At 39.9% G+C, this 26,776-nt stretch overlaps 1 protein-coding gene across 13 annotated transcripts in view; it reads right to left on the reverse strand.

Moving 5' to 3' along the window:
• Positions 1-26,776, reverse strand: part of KIF26A (kinesin family member 26A) — a 121,886-nt gene that overhangs the window by 23,182 nt on the left and 71,928 nt on the right. For all 13 annotated transcript variants that reach the window (XM_042799118.1, XM_042799113.1, XM_042799117.1 and 10 more), the window contains 2 exons: positions 26,154-26,320; positions 6,643-6,826 (listed from right to left, as the gene is read on the reverse strand). In XM_042799118.1, the coding sequence (XP_042655052.1) occupies positions 6,643-6,826; positions 26,154-26,320 (351 nt within the window). The remainder of the gene's footprint in view (positions 1-6,642; positions 6,827-26,153; positions 26,321-26,776) is intronic.

Genomic DNA, 26,776 nt, shown 5'->3' on the forward strand with positions numbered 1-26,776 from the left:
TCATATGTTTATAGTGATGCTTTGTTAGCATTTGATGCTTATATAGTTGTCAAGTTTCAAATTAGACAGAATGAGAAGGAAAAAAATAGAAGGAATTAATTAAAAAGCATGTAAAATTTTAAAATACATGTGCTCAAGCCTTTTTTACTAAAATAAACTCTGACTTTATCTGTCTCTATTTTGGGAAAGTACTGGCACTACACTGGAATCCATTCTAAAAAATGCTGGTCATATTCTGTGTTACAGCAGTATCATAATCCCTAAATGAACAAGCAATTTGGTCTTTAGCAATAAATGTCATTATATCAAATTTGAACGGACACTAAATATTCCCTGGAAACACACATCCTTGACAGGCATCATGCAGCCAGGAAGTTAATTCTGTACAATGTTCACAAAATGGTGCATAACAGCAGGTTAATTAAGTAACTATGTTTAGACATCCACCAGTCTGAATTAAGATTTCTCAGCAAGAAATTACAAAGAATTCACATTCAGTTGAATAAAGACTATTTTTCCAATGAAATCACTTATTTTTCAGCTACAGTGTAAATCAAATTACATAAGTCCTAGTTCAGAGCCAATATTTTCCATGGATTTAATTGTAACTGACAGATATATAACCCTCGCTAAATTGGTTTACTGTGGGTAGTTCCTATAAGCCTTTCATATACTGCCACCACCAATGGATGGCAAATTGATATGCAAAATTGCCATGCTAGCATAGGCCATCTAGCTCCCCTGAGAGAACCTAAAAAAAAAAAAAAAAAAATTTAAAAATCCACTTCTGTATCGTACTCTATTAAAGAAGAATTGAATCTCTACTCCCAGAAGACATAAAGAAAACTATTTAATTTTTAAAGGTGAAAACAAAGTAGAAGAATTTACGGTTTTTTTATCTAGTTTTTCCACATTTTTGTTTAAGTAGTTCAAGGCATTCCAGCAGGGATGTATATACCTTGAACGATACAGAACTACACGCACTGATAGAAGAGTACTTAGTATGATATGTGATTTATATCAGAAATAACACTCCAGTCATTAGGAAACAAGCAGCAATAAAGATGACACAATTAAGCACCTATTTGTTATCTGTCATCAAACCACCATAAGAAACAGTGAATGGGACATACAGCACACTTAAGAAAACCCTGCATGATCAGTAAATCATATTAGCAGTACCTTAGCTATGGCTTGGTAAAGCATAAATGAAAGTAAATGCCTAAAACACATAAATGGAGACCAGTATGTATATACCTGTCCAAGAAACATGTCTGACAATTCAGGTTCTCTTTAAATGCTCCACTTCAATTGTCTCACATAGGAGGATTCTGTCATTCTAACATAAAAAATTGACAGGATCCGTGGAAGAGACAAGCACTTAAAGCTGCTGTTGTAAGTGATGCAGTATTATAAAGAATGAGCTGAATAGAACACCAGAAAAAAAACATTTTGCATGAAAAAGGCTTCCTACCATGCTAAAGAAAAATAGCAAATTAGAATGCTACACAGCAGCCACTGTAAAAAGAATGTCTTTTTTAATACCACAATATGATAAATTATCTTAAGTAGCACATTAATGTCAGAAATTGAGCATAATCTAACTTCTTTCCAGTGACAATATTAAATGGCTTTCAGACGTCTTTCCTACTATTCTGACATTAAATTTAATAACACCCAGGGAGACCACAAAAATGATTCAGTTACAAGAATCATACTGTACTGGATCATTGCCTTTTAAGTAGGATTCAGCTAAATGATTTGGACTCTGATGTTTTTGGCACATTCAAGAGAAAGGTATGAAATTTGCTACATAACATTTATCAATAGCGAGCAAAATTCCTTTCAGTATCCAGTTTGCATTGGTAGTGGGATTTTCCTTTGTGCATGAGAGTTTGATTATTGTCAATTACATGAAACACTGGTCCCAGACAGACTTACAGTTCTAAATTTTATTAAAAAAAAAAAAAAAAAAAAAAAACCAAACCCCAAACTCCACAGAATCAGTGCTTTGGTCAAAGGGAGTTTCTCTGGTGGGATAAGCCAACAGTCATGTTAAGGCAGCTTTGAAAATGCCTGTCAAGTAAGGAAGGTAAAATTCCAGGTACTGATGTTAATTTGTTTGGTGAGGTCTTTTTTCCAAATCTTTAGGCTTACTGGGGTCCAGGTCTGTACCAGCAGCAAAACCCACACTGCTGCTGCTTCTGCATACTGGGGTCTTAGAATCCAGCCCTTTCCTCGCTCAACCACAGCAATAGCTCCCTTCTAAGATAATTTAGAGATAAATACATGGGGGAGGAGCGGAAATCTTTACATGTCTTCAGTTATTACCATCCTCTATTAAACTTTTTTAAGGATATTACCTCAAGGAAGAAGGACAGTGAAGAAAAAAAACATCAATGAGTGACTGTTATTTAAGCATTATGAGCCTGAAGAGGAACATGTACTTATATCACATACTCTAAGATGCTTAATCTTCTTGCCTCCTGAACAGTCAAATAAGTATTTCTTTAGAAGCTCAGACTCAAGATAACAAACCTAATGCTGTAGCTTCCACGATGGCTGGTAAAATGGGTTACGGTCATGCCTGATTTCACTACAGCTTACTGTTTGTGCATGCACTGTTAGAGCTCCTTTTCTTGTGCACATTATCTTGTGTTAATCAATATCGAAGTTCATCTGCCTCTTTATCCACCCAGTAACTTCAGTGTCATGGCATTTTTTTCCAGGTCTTCACAGTCAGTTTCAGCTTTGGCTTTTCTGAATATGCAGCTTCACCAACTCATCCAAACTATTTAGGAAGACGCCAAACATCACAGACCTCCATAAGACACCACTGCTAACTTGAAATCTGCCCTCTTGTTTTCTACTAGTTATTAAGCCACTAAATACATGACAGCTTAGGGGTTTTTTAAGAAACCTAGGTCGGGGCATTTGTCAAAAGCTTTTTCAAAATCCAAATACTCTCTATCAACCAGACCAACCCTATTCAAATGCTCACTGACTCTTCTACAGAACACTAACGTATGTGCTCCACTTTTAAAAGGTCCATCACCTGATCCCTACTATGTCACATTAATCCCTGTCTGCTAATTTTTATCTTTATTATTGTTTCAACCACTTTGCCCAGTTGCCCATTCTGAAAGTCAGCCTTACACTATACATGTAAATTCCCTCTGGAGCCCTTTTTTCACTTTTGGCCACCAAGTGACATCACATTTTCCATATTCTGTTCCTGTGTCTCTTACAATGCATTGAATACCTACTAAAAGACAACCTTGAGCATCAGTGGGGGCAAAAATGTTAAGAACTACTGTTGCAGCAGAAATACAGAAAGCCAATCATGTTGGTCATTGTAAATGTTTCAACATGTACTTTGCTCTAAGCTTCCAGCAGACTTACAAAAGAAATGGGACTACCTAGAGTGTGCCATTACAGATAATAATTAGTCATTGCAGTATTCAGGCTTTACTCACTTAGAATAAATGGTATTTCCACACAGTTGACATATCATTCGCCTCTTCAGCTTTTCATAAATGGGGCCACATTGCTCCCACTGAAGTATCTTAGACACTTCCTGGGTTTCCAGTTTGTTACTATATTTTTCATTCTCACACAACTTATACTCTTCTCCTTAAATTTTATCTCTCCAGCCCCTTCACAGTAAGAGTGAGTTTCTCTATGGAATCCTGTCCTGCTCTGAAAGAAATCATTTGACAAGAAGGGAATTAAAACTTTTCAAGCTATCTGTGCTCAGAGAAATCATCTCCTTGAAGAGAATAAGGACTGGTCCTCAATGGGTCATTCTCAGTTTCGTAAGGTGAAGTTAGGTGGGAATTAGCCCATCAGCACTGCTACACTCTTATATGTGCAGCAGAAACCAGCAAGGAACCAGCCCTCCACATCATAACTGACCACGAAAGACAAGACAGCAGCAAGCTGGGAGGTGATGAAGGAAAAGGCTGCCCCACCAGCTGTTTAACCCACTGTAACCACACAGTAATAATAGGGTGAGGGACACCACTGACATGGGAATGATCACACAAACCAAGGAGACCACCAGCCACAGACACAGATGCCACAGTAGGAAAATGTGACTCCAGAATCCATCACTGATTCTGTCCTCTCTGTGTATCTCCTACTTATTATTGGACAGGTTGCAAGAAAAAGCCAAGGAAAAAGATAACCAGGAGGGATGCAAAGTAAAAAGCTGTTAAAAGAGGAGGGACTAAGTTAACAGAGGACCACAGCACATTTGCCTGTGTTTGCTGATTGTTCTCTCAATTGCCATGATACTTAAAGCAGTGAGGAAGAAAGGTAATTACTTCATTCCCATCATTCTCATAATGAGATACTAGCTGACTAAATCTCAATCAGCAGAACCTGGTGAAGAGGAAATTATAATGGAGAATGTTACTGCACAGTGGGCTAAATGTTATCAAAAGCGACTTGACATTGCTCAGAGAAGGTGAAACTATGAGTGTTTAGTACTAAAAGAACAGCTATATAGGACTGACGCTTTTCCTTTGACTGAAAATTATAAGAATTGGGATACGTAAGATTTCATTTGTGCTGACTCAATTTCTACAAAAAGCTATATTGCTGGAGATTTTTTTTTATGGGCAAACACTGCAATTTATAAACTTGCAAAAGAAGAATGTGTTAAGAGAGACATTTAATAGGTATTGCATATTTTAAACTGTGGATCAGAGAAGATGTCTAGCTACTTTATTTTTTGAGGAGCATTAAAACTAGTAACTACCACATCCCATCACCATTTGGATGGTCTAGATCTTAACTTGAGAATTAAAGGGCTGATTCAATAAGCAGACTGCTCTTAGCCTCTCCAGCATAGCACGGGATTCTTCCAAACTGTGGTCAACAAGTACATGGTAAGGACACAACTGGAACCCTGGACCCAAACAAACAGTATCTTCAATAAAGTTTTCAGCTGAGCGTCGAACAACAGAGACATTTGAGGGTCAACAGCAGATTGTTGACCAATAAAGTCTGGAAATTCTTGGTGTAGTGTGCCAGGCAGGAGAGAAATACCACCCACATTGCCAGCACGCTACATATATAGCCCATGTTGGAGGAGAAGCTCACACAGCCGAGCAGCACAGCTGCTCAAGGTCCTGCCATGCCCCTTGCCATTCTGCTAGAACACTTCCCTTCGAAAGCCCTCTGCTCTGCTCACTAATGAAGAAAGTAGGTAGACCACACGACCCAAGGCATATACTCTCCTGCCATCTGGGATCATGCACTTGATCTTTCTCAGGCTTTGTTGATCTGTTTGAGGACACCAGATAAACCAGAGCTTTTCACAAGGCACAAGGCATGCTAGCAAGCTCCACCAGCCCCCCTAATAGCTTAGAAAAAAGGCTGAAGTCTGTTGGCTACACACAGCTGCAGGCACACAAGTTCCATGACGTGCAAAGGCACAAGGAGATACAAGCATGCTTTAAAGGTCTTCCTAAGGCAAAAAGCCTCAGAAATGCCACTTCCCTGTTATTCCTAGTGCCACGGCCACGTGCTAAGCCTCACGGAGACTAGGCAGGCACAACATATGGACTCTAGTAAAACACACACATAGAAAGGGTGTTCCCTTAGCAAACCCTCATCCACCTGGGAGTCTCTAAATTACTGTGCCAGCTTTGCTGTATTCCACCATCTAATACTACATTCTCTTTTCTAACACACTTGAAAACCAGAAGAAACCACAGTTTCATCTGTGAGTTTCCACATGCTTGAAATAGCCCCAATTACTCCCTTGTTTTCCATTGAGCACAAACTCACTGACTTAAGAAATACAAAGTATTCTCTGTGAGCAACAGTGTCAGCTACGGTATTTAGGCTGACAATTTCTTTATGTTAATGCTGATTTGTATGGTTACTCAAGGTGCATATTTTAGCTCTCCTGTGCACATTACATACTTCAATTCTATCTTCAAACACCGATCTCTTGTAACTTATGTAAATAACTATTCAGACTCTGCTGTGTGGATGATTAAGCAATTATAAATATGAGTAAAGCTCTAAATAATTGGGTTGTATTTTAATTAATTTTAAATAAAATTAGCACAAATTTTACAATTTGAGAGGTGCTGTATTTCCTAAGCTGGAGAGACGTCTACTTCCCTCCTGCTACTTCATTTCCACACTCCTGATTTACAATGACGTGTGAAGCAGAGGTAAACAAAGCCCCCTCAATGTATCTCCTTAACCCCAGCAGACAGCACCAGCACCAGCAGCTGAGCCTTACTGGCAGTGCAGAGACTACTTCTGCCAAAGGTGAAGCCTGTATGTCCACTGGTTTTGGACTGATGATGTCAAAGGAAAGTTCACCTCTTACTTTAATAGAGCGAGGGACAAAAGAACCTTTTGCCAATGTTGTTGTCAGTGATGTTAAGTGTTGGCTTCAAGGGAGCCAACACTCTAGCACTGTATCTGCTCTGAGCTCACCAACTCTTTCCCAAGTCAACAGGAGAAAACAGCTCTCAGGCACATTCAAATGGATGTGGCTCTCTCTCTACCACAAGACCCTTCCATTGAGCCTATCCAACCCTCTTTTAGGCTGAAAGCTTCCAGCTCTGTTAAAATTCATCTAGAAAACTATTTTTAAAAATTGAAATCCAAAGTTACCTTTCCAATGCCAGGGTTGTCCTTGATTTTGGACACAGCTCTCAGAAGGCATGGTGGTGCTGGGGGAGGACAGAGCTGCAGGATGCCACTAAAATTAGTAGCATAAATAGAGAAGTCGTGTGTGTGTGGCAGGGGCGGATGGTATTTCTTTCTCTTCGAAGACAGGTTAAGCTTCTGTGCTGCTCTGTATAAAAGTAATAGCAAGAAAGGACAATGTTACTAGGTGTTAATGGGAATCTGGACCAGACAAACAGATGTTCATTGTCATCACTGCCTGCTTAACAAATCAAGTCATTGCATTCTAATCTGATTTTATAAGGACAAACCATCAGGAGACTAATAAAAGGAAATATGGGTAGAAAAATTACTGGCAAAATATTCATCTAATTTCTCCCCCAACAGAGTTTCAGTTATAATCTAACTTTCCCCTCTTTCCCCCAACAGCTTGACAGCTGAATCCTAAAATGCTAAAATCTCACTGACGTAATAAAAAGCTGAAATAATACCCTTGTCACTGGCAGGACCAGATGGACTTTACTGGTGATAACATTATGAAAGTGGTTCTTTGTACCCTACAAGTTACTCAAGGCAGAAGATAACACTCCAAGTCAGCTGCACTCAAGATCCTCTCTTGTTGGCTACACTGAAAATCCTTAGATAACAGAGAATTTCCTTCAAGTCAGATTGTTTTTTCTCCTCAATTCCATTATTCCGCATTAAAAGGAAAAGCTATTAAAAAGACATGCTTTAATGTTCTGAATGATAATGATCCTGCTTTTGAAATGCAGAATTTCAAAACGTAAAAGATGAAGAAGAAGGAAAAATTAAAACATACAATTAAAATTGTAACATTCTTCCTTGTGAACAAGAATAGGAACATAATCAGTTTTTCTGCTATTCCCCATCAGCAACACCAAACAGTATAGCAAGAAACAGAAACAGAAACTCGACTCTACATCAAAACCCACATGGGAAAAAAAATCACCCTGCAGAGTTAAGCAGAAGAAATACATGTGTTAGTGAGCACACGCTGGGCAACTGGGGGTGGCAGTGAGGGTGAAATCTCAGGTCAGTCAAAGCCAAGGAGAGCTCTGACAGCCGAATATGATGTGTGTGATCTGACCCTGAGACTGTCAATAGATAGCCCACCTTCAGAACATATTCCCTTCAGAAACATATTGTAAAAGCATCCAACACGCTATCTTTTAATATTACTTTGAATGACTGTTAAGCCAGCAAAAATGCAAAGTGTTACACTGACAGTGTCTGTGGGTAACTTGAGACCATGTTACTGACACCAACAGGTCTTCTGGGGACAAATCACTATTTGGGTCCATGCTTGCAATATAAAGGCTTGTCAGTTTGGACAAATTAGTTTATAAATATGTGACAACAAAAGGTCTCTTTATTGAATGCCTACTTTATATTTTCATTGTGGCATTCAGCCCCAGATCTGCAAGTACTTTTCAGTGAGATCAAATTGGCATTAGCATCTGTGAAGTATTATAAACAGACACATGGAGAAACTAAGGCAGTGTTTTGAATTCAAGGTAAATCTAGACCCCTAAAACTTTGCCATGAGTCTAGTCATCAGGCAGCCTCAGGTTGAGTCAACTTAGCTGATCAGAGAAAGAAACTCTTCCTTTGCTTATATTTATGGTAGGCTAGAAGCAAAAATGAACACTGAGAGCAGGAGGGCTGCACAGTTTCTTCCAGCAGTGCTATTGACTTCAATTGAGCTACAGTACAAAGAACTGGTTGTGTCCAAGGAGCAAATTTACTCACTTGGGTCAAGATTAGACAGCTAGCCAGTATGAGGGCCAGGACTTTCAATACAGATCTCCAAAAATTCCCAGTCCTATGCTCTGTATTCCCCAACTTGTGTGTTAAACTCCTGGACCTTTTTACTTCATCAGCTTCTAGAGATACAGACCCCCTACATGCTTCCTTCTCCCTCTACAAACACTGCAGTATTTAGGAAGACAAAGACTCGTGTGATTAAAAAATAAGGCTCTAGTTCCAAACTCAGAGGGAGCCAGAAGCCACTGTCTTGTGAGGGACAAGTTGGACTTTTGGCTCTGAGGAAAGAAGCAGCTTTTGACTCTTCTGCATCCTGGAACCAGCAGGAACTGCATCCCACAGTGAAGCAAAACACTGCAAGCATGCGTTTATACAGAACCTCAGCGGTTTGGTGGCAATGAGAACTGATTTAACTGCCTAAATCTCAAATCCCCTTGCTAATACCTCATTCAGTAAGAAAACATATGCCTGAAATAGGACACCAGGCAAACAGTTGCACAACTTCTCTATGCTTGCAGCTGCACATTAAAATCATAATGCTTCATAAATGATATGCAGTTTTATTGTGCAGAAAAGAGTCTCTACCTGTTGGTACTCCCATTGTGGAACTCAAGACAGTCATTACCCTCTATCTCCAAGTACCAATTAAAAATTGTGGTTATTATTTAATCATCTTGTTGATTAATATGAAAGATAACATTTATTTCCTTGTTTACATGCTAGGCTCCCTTGTTGAAATGATAAAAACTCCTCAAGAGATTGTCTTCAAAGTTCAATCAAGATATACTTTAAATCCTGATGAAATAATTATTCCTTCAATAGATCTGGCTGACGAAACTCCTCTGGGAAACATATGTGAAAGAGAATGAGATACAATGGACAAATTTACTCAGGAATTGCGTACTGAAGCACCTAACTAAGCACTAACACTCAATGAGTAAATGAACCCAAAGAGGCCAAGCTAAGCAAAGTATATAAACATATAAACAGAAAATCCAGCCCTTTTAAAGTATAGCATCTCTCAAAATACCTCAATAACACAGGTTTGGACCATTTCAAAAAGCATATCTAAAATACAAAATCCATTACTAGTTGTCTTAACTTCCTCACCAAGACAGAACAACTTTCAAAGAGATTCACTTCCAACGGTATTCATACACTTTCTGAATCTCCACTGTTCAAAGGACAATGCCATATGCTAGCTGAAGCAATTAACTGCTTGAGTGCAGATAAATTCTCTTCCTATGAGTCTGGAGTGCCACAATTTAACTAAGAAATTTGGCAAAGGGATTGCTGATGTCCTGTGAGATAACAGGAAACAAAAAAAGCAGAGGAACTGGAGTAGCTGTTAGAGAAAATAATCAGTGCTTTGAGGGGCAACAGGCCAGCTGCACTAATAATGATGTATATGGTTCACATTTAAAAAGCATCTCTTCTCAGGTAGCAGTGCACAAAGCTTAATTACAACCTCTCCCTGTTTGAATGCAAGAATTACTTTGCCCAACATTTAAATGAGGTTGTTTCTGGAGCTGGAACATCACAGACATCCTGTATCAGCAGTATCAAACAGCTTGTTGGGTTTGATTTTGTTTGTTGTTTTGGTTTTTCTTCTAAAAAGGACAAGGATCTAATGGGAAGAATAGGGCAATTTAGGCAAAACAAAACATCACTATCAAACTGTAGACTCTGAATATGAATTCAAGTAATTGTCATCCTCAGCTCCTATAAAAAGCACAGTCAGTTCTTTAACCACTACAAAAGACAGCTGGGCAGCAGCCTTCACGCTTTACTTGGGCTCCTGGACTGGTCCAGGCAAAGAACACCACACAAGTACTCATCAATCCTTATGCTTCTTGCAGCGGGAACAATATAATTGGTATCATCCCAGTCCACTAGTCATTAGGCCAATATATAGGCCAAGCTGGTTTGGACATGGGCCCGACTAAATTAAACAAAATCCAACTTCACAAAACTCCTTACTTCAGTAAAATTCATGAGAGTATATATTTACAGGGAGACATTTCTGAGAAACTCCAAAGTGCTGGATTTTCTGCAGTCTTTATCCAACAACCCATTACTGAATTTACACCTAAGAATCCAGTTCTTTTCTTCTCCAGCATTCCTTTTCTCAGTGGCAATTGGTCCCATGAAGACAGGGAAAGCAAAGCTTTCAAACTGGGCCCTTTTTGCCTAGCACCAGGAAGACAGAAACGGGGCTTATACCGGATCACTTTCTGTACGAGCTTAATTGGATGCCATGTCTATTTTCTGATTTGCTGCTTTCTCTCAAATTTAATCTTGCACAGGAGGCCCTCACATCCATCTTCAGCACCACAGTGGGCTGTCTGACCTTCTCCAATATAAACTTCTGTTTCCTCACAGGGAAAATTATGACCTGTAGGGAATCCTATGTAAAACTTAAGCGTTACAGTAATTTGTTTTTCTGGGCATTTTCCACGCATTTTGTCACAGCTTTGACACAGATTTCCACCTACCTTCACTTTCCCCATTCAACCTCCACCAAGCACTTTGCTACAAAACATTCTTGCAAGAGGAACTAAGCTCCACACTTTTATGCCTCTCTTCCAATTAAAGCATGCGAAACACCCTGGTATATTATTTTTACCTCCAGCTGTGAGATCTATTGTCTGCATTTTGCTTAACTCTTTCCATCTTTAATAGAAGATGTCTTTTAAGATGCTCTGGAGAGTTCTTTTCTCATAGCTAGGTGTCACGGTAGAAAATAAAACTAATATATGGCACATGTAGGGGCACTCAAATACCAAATGACAAGGGACAGTCTCTGATCTGCTCTTTTCTCCACACAATTTACAGATTACTAGGTTTTCTGCCATGCATGGATGAGACCAGTGAGGAAAACCATGGTCAGATCAATTACATAATGCTAAACATCTAGGGAGTAAAACTGTGCAAAAACAGGAGCTGCAAAGCCTGAATATTAAAAGAACCATTCAAGTTTTTTTTTTTTAAATTCTGCCTATGTAGTTAACATGACTTTTCAGACATTCTCATGTACAGCAAGCTGCATCTAGCTCAGACTAACTGAAAGCAAACAGTAAAATTTAAATCCCTAACTAACAGTGTTTCGTCTGGACATAATTTCTCCATAAAAAAGAAGACTAGATTTGAAAGTTTTATAACTATGCAAAATTATAAAATTTTTGCTTACCACTTTGTGGAGTTTATTAGTCTTCAGAATGAAGAGTGATGTGAAATATACTCTGGGACACATACTAGAAATGGGTCAACTGAGACAGATACAAAAGGTTTACTCTTACACAGTGGGTTTACAAACAAACCACCACAAGTCAGAAATAGAACTGGGAGTCCTGCTTCCCATTATTAAGCTTCACTGACAAAAATAATAAAAGAAAACTCCTGCACATTCACTTCAGAATGACTCATTACATATTAACAGTTTTACTGTTATTAGCTAGCCTTATCTTTCAGAGATCAGTCATTATTCACATTGTGAGAATGCTTGAAAGGGCTTTGCTGAAAGGCTCAAGGCCAAAGAAGTGTACAGCCCAAGTCTCAAATATCCTGAACTTTGGAGTTTACTCAAGAGTACACTTCTTTTTGGTTTGAGTTTTGGTTTGACCTGGTCAGACATGAGAAGAGAAATTTTTATCCTGATTCTGAACCTTCTGCAAATCTCACAAAATTCTGGATGCTGGTTTACACTGGGAATCAGTCTACTCTAAAGCAACACTTCTCTGAACTTACCAGTTCCCAGCCCAACCAGGCATCACTGCTCTGCCACATAACCAATATCCCAAGCCTTTCCCACTGCAAACTAGCTGCAAAGGAAGCAGTGGGAAAGTCACATTCTCTCATTGTATCTGCAGTTCCAGTTATTGTTTCCTTAATTACTCGTCAATACAGACAACAAATAGACGGATGTCCTACAATACACCCTCCAGCACCCTGTCCCAAGCCTTCCGCAGCTCAGAGAATAAACTTGGTTGGCATTATTACTTTTATTATTGCTGTTTGATTTGTGGTTCTAAAATTAGAATGGTAGCACAATGAAACAGTGCAGTTGCTACCCAAAACCCCAAGCAAACTTAAAAATAAACAAGGTATCCATTTCCACTAACAGCAGTTGATTTGAAAGATAAAAATCTAGTTCTGAAAGACACATTTTTAAAGAGAAAACTGGCAATACCTAAATCTGTCATGAAGGTTTGGGAAGGACAGGCACCATCTGTATTTCTACATTAAATTTTGTCCAAGGAGTCATTTATAAAGTATATGTTAAATTTTGAGGTTATGGTCTGTTCTTCCCTCAAGAACAAGCTTAATAGGTTCCTGTGATGCATATATAGCTTCAGGAGGATATAAAGGCTTTCCTCAGATTAGTACCATTACAGAAGTACAGCACCAAACATTTGTTTGCTTAGTTGTCCCAGCAATGCCATTGAGAAGCATTGCCAGGAAGAACAAACAATTAATGTTCCTTATTTCAGTGGTTCAACTTCCTCAATAAATAATTACTTCCGCTGGATCACAATACACAGCCTCAAACAATGACATTTTTATAACAGGTGATGGTAATAAAGTTTCAGTAGAAAAACATTATTCTGAAACATTCCAAAATGTCAAACGACATGTAATATTTTGGGAATACTACCAAGCCAACATTATGAAAGAAAGCTTCTCCAATATGAGATTAAGTTCATGCATTGCCTCTTGCACATGGCGTAATCTTGCAATTCAAGCTTGAATTTCAGCCTTTCACTTTGAGTGACCTCTTAATTTTCTCTTACTATCTCTTATTAAAATCAGCAAAGCAGAAATACAAATCAGCTATGTTGACATATTAGGAACATCACCTGCTTACAGCTAATCAGAGAAGATGGTCCAAAAGGGATTTTAAGAGGTTATCTACACTTTCCCAATGCTCCAAGGTAGGATGAACATTACCTAATTCATTCCAATATATATTTGTCCAACTTGTTCTTAGAAATTTACAGTGAAAGCAAGTCCACTGCCTCCCGAGGCAATCAATTCCAGTTTTTAACTAGTCTTACTGTTAGAAAATTCGCACCTTGTGTGTCTCATAAATCTGACCTTGATGGAATTCATGTTCCTTATTTTCCGTCCACCTCCCCAGCAGACATGCAGAGGAGTTTATTTTCTTCTCCTGCAGCAGCTATTACCTGTATGAAGACCATTACTACACCCCAGTCTTCTCTTTTACAAATTAAAAAGTCCTGATCCTTCCAACCTTTCTTCACATGTCAAGTTTCCTTGATTTCTGACCATCCTTGTTTCTCTCCCCCTACTGTATTCACATCTTCATAAAATATGGAATCAAGGGCTGTAATCAAGGCTTCATGCATCAGTGAGCAATAATCGAGGCTCACCTGAATTCAGGCACCATAGAGAAAGACCAAGCAAAGTCACTTTGGGATAAACTCAAAAAGACCTCTGGAAGATGACAAGGTAAAGCAAACCTGCAGGGTACCCCTGACACCAGAACAGCTTGCTCATGCTGTACAGACCCAAGAGCTGATCCCTCTTCTTGCTATAGATTATTATTTAAACAGAAGCAACCAACCAAGCCCATCTTCAAGTATTTAAGCGATTTGCATACAGGAATCCAAGAAGGATTTTCACAGCTTTTCTCCATAATTTTTCCCCAGGTTTAAGAAACACCAAAGGCCAGATCTTCATGAGTGCTGACTGTTTTTTCCACTCTCCCAAACCAGCAGTTTCTGAAGTTGCTGCCACAAAATTGTCATGAGTGACAACAGCTCCACATTCCCTTCAGCTTAAGACACTTTTCTGGCCAAAGAACATTGCTTCAGCAGCCAGGACCAGGGTTCAGGAACTGCCTTTTTTTATATATATACACCAGAATAAGAGCTAGTCACCGCAGTCTGTCACATACCATTTCCAGCTCTGTTCACTAATGATGCTAAACAAAGCAAGAGTAGATGAATATATTGCTGTACTTCCATACTCGCTGTTTACAATTGTACCATATGACAAACTGCTGAAAACCTGTGTAGGTTAATCTTTATGTAAGCAAGACTGTCAACACCTAATATAGAAATATGTCAGTTCATGGGCTGCACACTGCATAGCTAGCTACGAATTGAAAATATAGCTACCTGAAAGCCAGCAATATTTCCTCACTCTGTTTCATAAAATAACTAAGCTAAAATAGGCAGAACCACATCAATCTAAGCACACTTTGTAGGCAAAAAAGTTGGACTTATTTGTCAGTGAGATATAGACTCATGAAACAGTCAGTTTGAGCAAAATAAAATTCTAGTCTCATTTGTATTCTATCAAGAAAAAGTAATAAAGACATTTTTAAAGGTACAAAGTAATGAAACAGAAACAATGGTTCTAACTAGCCCTTTGTTATTACAATATCTTAAAGATATCACTTAAAATTTTATCCTGTAATATCAGCTCCTAGTATACAGAAAAAAGCCAGTATCAAAATGACTTACCAGGCACTAAATTATTTTTGTTAGGAAAGATATTACTCTCCATGCTATTCATCAAAAACAATCTGGTATGAAAAGCAAAAGCATTCTGCTCATTCAGGCTGCTCCAGGAATGACACAGGTACGTTTGCAAGTGGAAAGGATGATAGATAAAATACAGAACATGACTAATAAGGGTTCACCTGAAGCATTAGATTCAGACAAGTACCAGCCAGGAAAGAGAGGGACTGAATGAGGGAGAAATTGAGTATTTTCATATTCCTGATCACATAGAGCAGTCTGAATACAAGTTAGCGTCTGTGACTGTAAAGCCTTCTTTACCATAAAAGCTTTGGGGTAGGACTTCAGGTTACCTTCCTTTGCCCCAGACACACCATCCCCAACAGACATACTTTTCTCATCACCTCCAGCTCCCTCAGTTCCACACTTTAGTGCACATCTAGAAAATCCACAGAGGATCCATTTCTGCTTCAGCTGGGTTTTATTTCAGATGCTTAGTCAAAAGCTTGACACCTATACTGCCAAGCAAATAACTTCTCAGGGGGGCATTTACTTATTCCTACTGTTAGCGAGTTAAATGGTCACTGACAGCATTAAATGATGCAGTGGAAATTGCTCAAGTACAGAAGCCGCGTGCCCACACAATGAGTACTTTTAAACAGAGGAGGGACACAGGGGCTTTTTAAAACCCAGCAGTCCTGTGATTTATTTAACTGACATGAGTTCTGAAGTTATATTTCTCAGAGGCATAATAGGCTGAAATTGCAGTACCATTTAAAATAGCACTTAGCAGAAGAATGTGAGATGCATGTTCTTCCACCACTGCAGATGGAGAGATTTGACTATTTCTGACCCAAAGATGTTAACTTCAAATTTCAGCAGAAATAAGCAACTTCTGAAGACCTGCTCAAGACACATTATCAAATAATATTCTGAAGCTTGCCCTGGACTCCAACAAGCTTCACTAATAACGTTTAGATTAGATTCATTTTATGCTGATTAACTTCCACTGAGTCATTTCCTCCCAGTAAAAACTCCATAGGGCAGTGCTTCTTAATAAGTGAGCTCCAGCACTGAGAACATGAAAAGCCCAACAAAGCAGAAAGCAACGCCAAGAGCATCACTCTGTGATGACCAGCAAAGCAACACCAACTGATGCTGAGGGAGGTACTGGCTAAGCTCTTTGAAATGTCCTGCCAAAAGAAAGATCTTCCATCCTCCAGCAGGAAGAATGAGGGAAGTTTTAGAAAGCCAAAATTCACTGTTATTTCATGGAGAATTTAAAAGTACTTTCAGAGTAATCCTGCAGTTGATCAAGCACTGCACCTGTAGCACTGATGCGTTGTTTTGGCTTGACATTTCATTTTTGTTATAAATGATAATGTGGGATGTCTTATTTTGCCATGAGCACAAGCAAGCAAAGCAGTTTAGCTCAGAACAGAGACAGTGTCACTTGAAAGTCCATCTGCCCTGTAAACCACATCCTGCACACTGTAAACTGAGTGTTAGAAGGACTGCAAGTCAGCCATGAGAACTAAATATACAATTAACTATCAGTCTGATTTTACTATTTTGCCTGATAAGTCTGTCTGTCTTAACGAAGTATTAAAATAGTTAAATACATTACTGGAAGGGTCTGAAAGTCACTAGTGAAGTTGCAAAACAGGTGCAAACTGTCAAATTACATCCCCACAGGAAAGTCACCGTTATCGTTTTACCTATGGAATGCTCCGTTCCCACTGCAGCAAAACCACCAGCACAGCTGCCACTGCCGCCAAGCTGAGGAGCCCCAAATAACGGAGTCAGAGCAAGCACTGATGTTCAGGAGTCCAGGAACCAAAAAAGCAGGCAGACTGGGAGGGCTGGGGTGGGGGGAGGCAGGAGAAGTGCTCCTCTTGACAAGCTAGGAAGGGCAGAAAGAAGGGAAGAAGCCAAAGGGAAAAATAGACTCTGGTAGCTAGACAACAGTGAGATTCCATATATGCAGGAAAACAGAATAATCAGATTTGATCAGCTATGGATGAATGAGAAAATATAGAAAGGATCATATGAAAAATCCTGAAATTAAGGGAGAAAATATTAAGTTCAGGAAAGCAGACGATCAGAGAGAAGACAAAGTAAGAAGGAATATCTGCACAACTCCAGTCAAGATCATCCATAAATACTTCAGATTTTTCCCTAGCTTAAAATCACTTCCATTGACCACCATTTACCCCCACAAATAAATCCAAACTTGGGTGGCTACGAAGGCACAGAGATTCTCTCCTCTGACATATCTGTGAGCACTTATGCTTTAAATTATTCTGCTTTGTTCTTCCTCTTCAGCATCATGAGCATTTCAGAATACAGAGATAATCCAAGACCCAACCGCTGCAACCACCTGCTCTGAACCACCTAGAACAGCTCAAAAATTTGCCACATCTCCAGGAGTGAGGCTGTCTCTGGTGCTCCAGAACCTCCTGTATTATCATCCATCAAGCCACTCAGGGCTGACAAAAGTCAGCCCTCCCCAGGGCCAGCCTCACATGATAAAGATCTTTAAGGCATCTGGTCAGCAAGATGCAAATGTTTTGTTGTGTCCTAATTCTTCTTTTGCTATGAAGCTGGAGTAAAGACCTAGAACATCCTCTCCAAAACCCCAACCTCCCCATGAGGTCCCCTCGTCGCTAGATCCATTATTTCCCCTCTTTCACTGTCTCCTTTTCATATTTTCTGCTAATATGGTTGGCACCAGGCTCCCTCCTTTCTTCCTTTTGCCACGTCCAGCACAGCTCAAGCTGTTCCCATACAACCCCTGTGGTCTGTGCTATCCAGGTGAGGCTTTTCCATCCTAACATCTCCCTGACACTGATGCCTTGCATGATCTCTCCTAAATTCAAACCATGGTCCCTAACCCTCTATACAGGGGAGCTTCATCTTCCAAGGCAGTAACTCCTACATGTCCAATGCTGCTTCATCTGGCCACCATCACCCTCTCTTTCTCAGCCAATTCCCCTTGAGGCTCTCTCAAATCTTCACCATGGGCTCTCCACCTTGGCTGATCGTTCAGTGACTCCCCCTCTAATTAAATAGCCACATCCTGATCACAGATCTATTGGCCTTTGGGACATTTTTCTTGCTTTCAGCAGTGTTCTCAGCAGTGCCAGTGTCCAAAACTCTACCTTCCCTCTCCTCTCAGCTACTCCAATTTCTTTACCTCCTCCCTTCGCTGAACTACAGCTCTGTGTCTCATCTCTGTTTGCCCCGTCCGTCTCACAGTCATCACGGATGAGCTCTTCCTAGCAGGGAGCCTGGCTTACCATATGCTGATAAAGCACTGTGTAAATGTACAATGCAATAATAGCAATGATACCAATAATGATGTTCTGCTCTTAAACATGCCATCCTAAGAGTCATTTCTGTTTCCAAGAACAAAGCCTACTAAATTCAGGCTTATCTTCTAATTTATCCTCCTTGTGGGCTAACATGAAATGGACTATACCTAAAGCATACACTGTTTTGTTTGTCCTTAATTATAGGCAGTATTATGCTGCCACAGCAACTAGGAAAGCCTAAGCTGCCCTAAGATGATACAAGATACTGCACAATGCTGCACACCCTGCCCCATCTCCCGTCCCTGCATAGTGCTGTGCTACGCACAGGTCATATTTACTCTCCGGGGACAGCTAGCAACCACATTCCAGCAGCCACGGCATGGCACCGGCAAGACGAGGCAAGCCCTGTGGTGGCACCCACTGTCTCCATTTCTTGCTTTCCACGGCCCCACTCAGAGAGGAAAAGGGGGCCAGGAGGGCAACCCCCTCTCCAGCACGATGCCGTGGGGAGGACACTGCAGGGACCAGGCTGCTCCAGCCCGCTACATTCAGAAGAGGGATTCATTCAGGGGAAAAGGCTAATTATATATACGGCTCTGCCTGAAGCAACTGGGTGCTCCACTTCATCTGCACATCTGTAGCTCTCCCCCAAGCCACAGATTTCTCAGCCACACTTCCTGACCAGCTTCCAACAGTGACCAAACGGTAGCAAGAGAAAGTGGGGCATGGCGGGGCATTCAATGAAGAAGGGTTATGTACTGACCAGCTGTTGAGCTCTCTTAATGCCAGCAAGCATTCACATCCCTGAAGAGCCCCACAGCTCCTGTGATGCTGCTATGACACTGCAAAGTAGGGGCAAACAATGCATGGGGTTTGGATACATCTGCCAGCCAGGCAGTCTTACCTGGGAAGAGCTGGTACCCCACTCTCCTAGGTGATTAATTAAAATTTCATTTTCCCCCATCACTTCAACACAGGGTTTCTTGGGCATGGGCTATGCTTAATGAGGAAGCTTTAACAAGTGACTCTGCTTCTTCTCTTGACCCATCATTCACCAAGAATTTACTACAGTTACTTGTAACTATAGCAAGCACTTGTGTTTCAACCTCACATACTAGCTTAACTACCACAGGTCAGCACAAAAAGGTCTAACTCAGGATCCAATGAGTCACACACTTTCTTCACCTTTTGGTGAACTACTACTTATTCATAACCCAGTTATCCAATTTGTCTGTCAAAGAGATTTAAATTGTGCCAGCTCTGCACAAAGCCAGGATACCAGTGCATCCCAGCAGGGTACAGGGCAAAAGTTTACAGCTATTAAATAGAGAGAAGTGGTGAACTATATTAGGAGCTTAGCAGAAACGTAATTCTTGCTTTTAACAGGAGAGAGAATGATAGGCTGAAGAGATTTAGCTAGAAACATCTTAAACATGGCAACTTAAAAAAAAAAAAAGTAGGTTTCATTTTTTTGTGCTTTTTTCCCCTGCATTAAATTCTGAAAGTACTGATAGTCATGGAATAATCAGGTTTAACAGGTTAGCAGTAATATATGCCTCAAGAGTTCCTAATACATCATAATCTTCTTTCACAGAATTTGCATCACTGTCAAACCAAACTACTGATTTTCAGTTGATGCTTTTAACATGTTTCTATGGTTACTTTCCAAGGTCGCATTACAGAAGCCTGAACAGCAGTTCAGAAAGACAAAAGGCATTTTGCATCCTTCACCATATTAAATAATTTATGAAAGTTAAGGCATCCTCATGGAAAAAAGAAATCATAAAAGAATAGGTTCTGAGGTTATTTTCTTGGCAACAGTTTGAAGCACAGTAAAATCAATATCTCCACAAAAGCCTTCAAGAACTACACTATTTGACTAATGTTCCATATGGTACAAAATGCTAAGGAACACGTTCTAAGTTTAGATCTATATGCACAAGCCTACATGAACTGCATGAATGGACCTTAAAGCAGAATATGGAGACATCTAATTTGCTGCTGTCAGCTTCATCTTTTAAATAAGGCACTAGGCGCTGTCTCACAAAGTACTCTAAACCTAAAAAATGCAAAAATGAAACTGAAAAAAATGAAGTAAAAATGGTAATGACAGCCTTTATTATTTCCATCATTTTTCATTCAAAGCCACACAGATTTCATCTGCCCCCGAAACGTTACAAATTTTGACTAGTGTAATGAAAGCTTGTACACAAAATATCTGAATTCTCCCGCTGCACTAGATCAGAGTTTATTGAAACTAATTGAAGTGTCTGAGGCTTGGAACAAAAACACATTAGTCATTTAGTGGTTGTGCTAATATTGCTATGCCTTTCCTGCAGTTTCATTAGATACAGACTGCTTCAATACCCTAATCATATGCTCAGTCACAGCACAATCAGTACACAGAGTACTGACAAGCTGTCCCACCATGCCTAGAGCTGATAAGGTGTCTGCTCTATGAGTAACCTCAATTATTGACTATATTTTATGGTCAATCTAATGACCAAATGCTTATCAGTGAACCATCAGGTGCCTGTAATAGGATAGTGACCCTTAGTTTATATGTACCATTACTGCTCATTAGTGAATAATTAGATTCTTTAATCCACAACTCACAGGCATTAAAATATGATGGAATATCCTGAATCTAGAAAAAGACAATTATGCTTATTTTAACTCTTAAGATGTTCAATTACATTACTCAGAGATTGTATGTTACATCTTGTTAAGAAGAGCTGCTTGTAAAAAGCATATCGTGTAATGTTTTGTATCATGTCTAAATTGACAGAGCTTTCCCAAACATGCAGGAATATGACGAGAGTGGAAAGATAATGAGTGTGATTCACCGCTATGATTCTCCAGTTTATTAACTTAAATGGTTTTAATCCAGCAAAGCCCAGCAACACTGCAAATAACTTTGAAACCTGAAAACTAGTGAGTGCATCATGAGCGTTATGTTTGGAAGACTAATTATTCAAAGAAAAGCAGGCGGATGCAAGGAAAAGTAGCTGCAACTATACAGCAATTTCCCTGCTTCAAAGGCAACAGTCCCACGACAGCAAGTGCAACCCTGTGACCAAACCTGTATGAAAAGATGTGAAAATAACCCAACATCAAACAAGATTAAAATTTAAGACGCGGGGACTTAATACAGTTTGTCTCCTGCTCAACATTGCCCAGAGTTGCTTGCTTTTATGCATATTTTCTTCAAAGCAGCTTTGATTCTTCCTAGCTGTCCTGTCACTGTTCAAACCTTCCTTCCAGCTCACCCTTGTGCAGCGAGGCCAGACACCCATGTTCTCACCCAAACACCATACCCCCACCCAGCAGCACAGGCGGTGCTGCCACCTCACCAGCCACCAACAGGCAGAAATGGCATGTTAATGGTGACAGCTTCCATGTCTCAGGGGCCTTGATTCACCTCCCAAGGGAGTTGTATTTTCTTTTTTGGCAGATAGCCCATTAACCTCTTTCCAAGTGCATGTCCATTTCTCCTCTTCCTCCTCACTTCCCTTCTGCCCATTCTTGGAAACACCGTTTCTTCTCTTCCCCAGGTATCTGGGTGACAAAAAACCCAACAGCTTATTAAAGCTTTATACCACAATATACCAATATTTACTTAGTTGAAAGCATAGCCCACAGGAGGGTCCTACAACTATCTCACATATTTTCAGTTAGTAATATAAAGTTTGTTCAGGTTCATTATATGAGGAGGAAAAAAACAAAAACAAAAACAAAAAACCCAACAAAAAAACAGCCAAACAAAAAAAACTCCACAAACCAAAAGCTGGAAACAGGTACAAAGCATGGAGCACTAAGCAAGGCCCAGGCCATGACAGACCAAGGGACAAAGACTAGCTGCATTCTTCTTAAGTCTGAAGAATGAAAGATTAAACTTCTCTGCCTGCATCATAAGGATAAACTGAGAGCCTCTTCACAGCCACCCATGCCCATGAGCTGCACTTTTTGCTCTGGCTTTCTTATTCTGTCAGTAACCTACTGAGAATCTGCATTTTCTGCTAAATCCTCTGGTCCTTTGGTAACATGATCATTGAGTAATGTCTTGCAATTTGCTTCTGTGACACAGTCAGATGTTAATCAAAACTTTCCTCCTTCTATGACAGATGAGAGTGAGGAAAAAAGCTTAAAAACTGATTTAATTTCTTAATACGCTTCTGTCTGCTGGTTCTAATATTTGGCATTGACTTCGAATACTTAGCACTTCCATGCTAGACACTGTGCATTTCTAGGTAAAGAATAATTTTTTTTTTTTGAAAAGCATAACATAATTAAGCTTGAAGAAATTAAATATGACATTCAAATTAGAAAGAGCTTTGGATGAATATGTAGATTTGGGCTGCACATATGCTTAACAAAATCAATGCATTCATTGCAAAGACTATCTTAAAGATACTCATTTTAACCATGTGTACCTCTTCTCACCAGGTAAACATTTTGCTGCAGCTCTTGGTTATTATTTTCCAGGTGAGGACATGAATTCTCTGTACATTCTTTTGAGTTTGTGACCTTACAAACACAAAGCTGTGACTCTCACCGAGGAACAAACTGGAGTGAAAAACAAACCAACCAACCAAAAACCCTGCACAGACCTCCTCCCTTCCCAGGCAAAAGACAGTCCACAAGCAAGAGTCAAAGGGTGTTATTTCACCAAATAGAGACTCTAGTTTTAATGTGAAAAAGACATTTATTTGCTGCCAGGAAACCATGCCACAGCCCAAAAGCTAATTGTGCTAGGACCTGTACAAACACAGTTAATGCTGTTTCATGAAGAACACGAATGGAATCCTTTATTCATGTGAAAAAAAAAAAAAAAAAAAATCTATCTAGTGTTGCTGCTGCTAAGGAAATTACAGATGCAGTTTCCACAAGCACCCTATGACGGCTTTGCTTTCAAACTAACTAACCCTGTACCCCAATACAACAAATGTTAACATACATGTGAATTTCTGCCTAGATACTTTATTTCTGACAAAACAACCCTCTTCCCAAGCTGAAGTCCCAACCACAGCCCCTTCTACAAAAGGGCTCTTGTAAAAAGATGGAGGTACTCCATCGATTTGGTCAAAGAGAGGGCAATGATTTGAAAAAAAAAATAAATATGTGTGTGTGATTATCAATGTATTAATTGCATTTATTCCAGTATAGAACAAGGAACAAAATGTGCCAAGCTCTGCATTACACAAGTAACACACTGGCCCTGCTATGAAGTTCAGATTTGAAGTGGTTGAGGAGAGAAATGCGGTAAGGAAAGAATCAGCAAATACAATGAACAGGGACTACAGCGTAACACTACTGCCATGACTTCTCCTTCATCTCTAGGTGCTTGCTGAGAGAGGATTAGCTGAACAGTGAGACAAAGGACAGAAGTGGATGCTGCTGCAAAGGATTCAAGTCAGGAATGACCTTCTTCATGCTCAAGGCTGGATGGTGCAAAGGGAAAGAGGAGATGGGACTGGAGCAAAGAAGCCTGATGTTCCATCAGTACTGAACAAAACCAGCCAAAACCGTTGATATCCCAATACTTTTGGTCCCTGGATAAGCCGCTTCCACCTGTTTCTTCCAGCACCTGTCTCTCACCCATCCTTGAAGATTTCCTCCTCTTCCTCTCCCCTCCTGAGGAGGACTGCACAGCTCAGGGGCAGGAGGAAGACTCAGTACGGAAACTTTGATCCATAAGGTCCCAATGACAGGAGGAGTCAGAAGAGACGAGGGAGCAGTAGGACATTCCTGAGGTTAACGTCGGTGGTGGAGCAGCCTGGCTAGGACGATGCAATGTACCCACCTGAGGGTCTGCTCAACATATGACTGCCAGGATCTCTCCCCCGGATCCAATAATGGATCTCTCTTCCCCCAGCCTTTGTGAGATTTTCTGCATTATAATTTGTGTTTTTAATCACAGTCTTAACTGAACTTGTTTCCTGAATGCTTGCTTTTAGGGAACCCAAGATTCTTAGACAGGGCTCTGGAACACCGAGAAATGAATGATGAAATACATTAATCAGCAGTGTGATGAAAGATCATGAAACTGCTACAAAACTAATTCAGGTAACTGACAACTGTTAAAGGAAAAATTTATCTCTCACTGAAGTCTCTCTCTCCAACAAAAAAAGAAACAGAAGTGCTTTGTGCAAAAAAAAATTTCAACCAGCAGTTTTTTGGTTAAAAAATTGAAGAGAATCAATTTTGAACAGAGGAAACATGGGTAGAGAATAAGCAATGTACTAATGGGTTTTAAAATGTTTTAGCTAGCACATAGCTGCTAAAGCTATAAAACTCTGATTCACTCAAGGCAAAGACAGACTCATGAGAAGCAATTAGGGCCTGATCCAATGTACAATGATCTCATTTGCAGTCTTGCTGCTGACTTCAAGAATCTTTAAATCAAGCCAACGACAATCATTAGTAAGGATCTGTTGCTTTACAGTAAAACCACAACTGAGTTTTGCTGACCAGTGACAGAAGCATCACTGGGACAAAAGATTTTGGGTCTTATTTTCAGATTATTAGGTACTGAATTCTTTCTCTCAATTCCAATGAGGGTGTTTCATTTTCTAGATTCCCCAGTGAAAGTGCCAGTCTTTACATTTTCTTATGACATACAGATGCACACTGAAATAAATCCAAAGTAGATTGAGCTAAATCACACTGTTCATACCCACAATATGAAATACAGTAATGGAAGCTGTGCTGCTATCCAGACAAGTTACTTTGGAGAGGATTCATCTGTCCTTATTTAGGTAACTAAACAAGAAAAGAAATGTCTGAGCTTTTCCCCTTACCTCTCCTCTCCACTCCCACTGATTTCAGACACCTATCTTAAAATTAAACAAATCATCCCCTGTAGGCAACCACTTCTCTGTGTTGATGTTAAACCTGCAGCACTTAGCACAGAGACAAAACAGTAACTTACACACACCACTCTTGGCGCAGTCATTTCCCAACCCCTTGTGTACAGACAGACTGGGATATGTAGGCATAGAATGCTTAAGACTCATTGTACTATATTATTCCAAAAAACGGGTCTTGGAAAGTTGAGCTGTTTCTGAGGTCAGATTGTAACTTAGAGTAAACATTTATTTAATGGTGCAAAACATTTTAAAGATCAAGGAAAATTAAACAATACAATTACCATTGTGACTACCTGATAAAAAGGATCCTCACTCAGTGCATTAATTTGACTTCAATGCCATTCACAGACATACGTTTTTCAATATTGTCTCAAAACATGTTCAGTTCTGAATTAAAAAAGGAGTTTGGAATGCAAGTACAAAGCCCTGAATTTTGTTGTTTTAAATACCATCTGCTTGACAGCATATCATTTAATCAACATTGCTAATTATAATAAATATTTCACAAACAAAACTAACATATCATTTTTATTATAAGACCTAAGAAAGGAAAAAAAAAAAGATTATTCTAGGCTCCTGCTAAAAAAAGAATGCCTTAAACTGTTTTAACAGTTGCTACCAACTATGGAAAAACTTTTATTTGCACACATAGGCCATATTACTGAATAAAAGTCTAGCTTCTTTTTATTTAGATCTGAGCAAAAAAACCTTGTTACTTCAGCTTCTGCTCCAAAGAAGCCTACAGATTAACAGACTTGCCACAGGTGGAAATTAAGGACTAGACAAAGACCAACACACATTTTCTTGGTTTTGGTCAGTGGATGTTCATGCTCATGTCTCCATAGAGAGAAATGGGTTGTCACAATCACACCCCTGAGCCCCAGGGCAGTGGAAAGCCACAGTCATGACTCGGTGACCAACTCTACCGCTCAGCAACCAGTACCAGGTGCTACACCTTCTATCCACGGCAAAGCCTCAACAGCATTTCATAACCATTTGAAGACCCACGAGCAGTGACAGAAACCAGAAAGGTGAAAAACTACCTTATGAAGAATGAAGCCGCAGCCGAGGTACCTGCCGAGACCCCGGCTGGAGCAACCATGCTCTGGCAGGCTGCCGAGCCGCCTGCTCCCACCGGGTCGGAGCTGTTCTGCCCTGAGCTGACCTGAACACTGGGACCATCTCGGCCACTTTCTGGTGCTGTTTCTGCCTGAAAAACAATAAAAACATATGTACAGGTTAACACGCTGAATGCTCATGACAGGGAGAAATCTCGTGCGGCACTTCCAAAGAGTGTCTCTGCAAGGGTGAAGGCGAAGATCAGCAGCGGCTGAGGAGTGATACAGCTGGACAAGTGTAGCACAGTAGGTCGGGCAACAGAGAAGGTAAAAACCATGACCACAGCAGATGAGCTGGAAAACAGAGACCCTTTGTGATGGGTAATGCACAGTTAAATAGTTTGACAGGCATGAAGAAATGGAAAACGATAAGCAGAACCTTTTTGTTTTACAGTGTTGTTTGGGAGCTGGCAGAACTGTTTATCTGGTTCAGTTATAACTGTCAGGAATTATTTTTCAGTGGCACATCATCTACAAGACCTATCTGTTTAAGAGGAACTAACCAAACAGTCACATTTGTAACATGTTTCCACATGAATAGCCCCAAG

This window comes from Tyto alba, unplaced genomic scaffold, assembly GCF_018691265.1.
Source record: "Tyto alba isolate M040663 unplaced genomic scaffold, T.alba_DEE_v4.0 Super-Scaffold_29, whole genome shotgun sequence".
Lineage (NCBI taxonomy): Eukaryota > Metazoa > Chordata > Aves > Strigiformes > Tytonidae > Tyto > Tyto alba.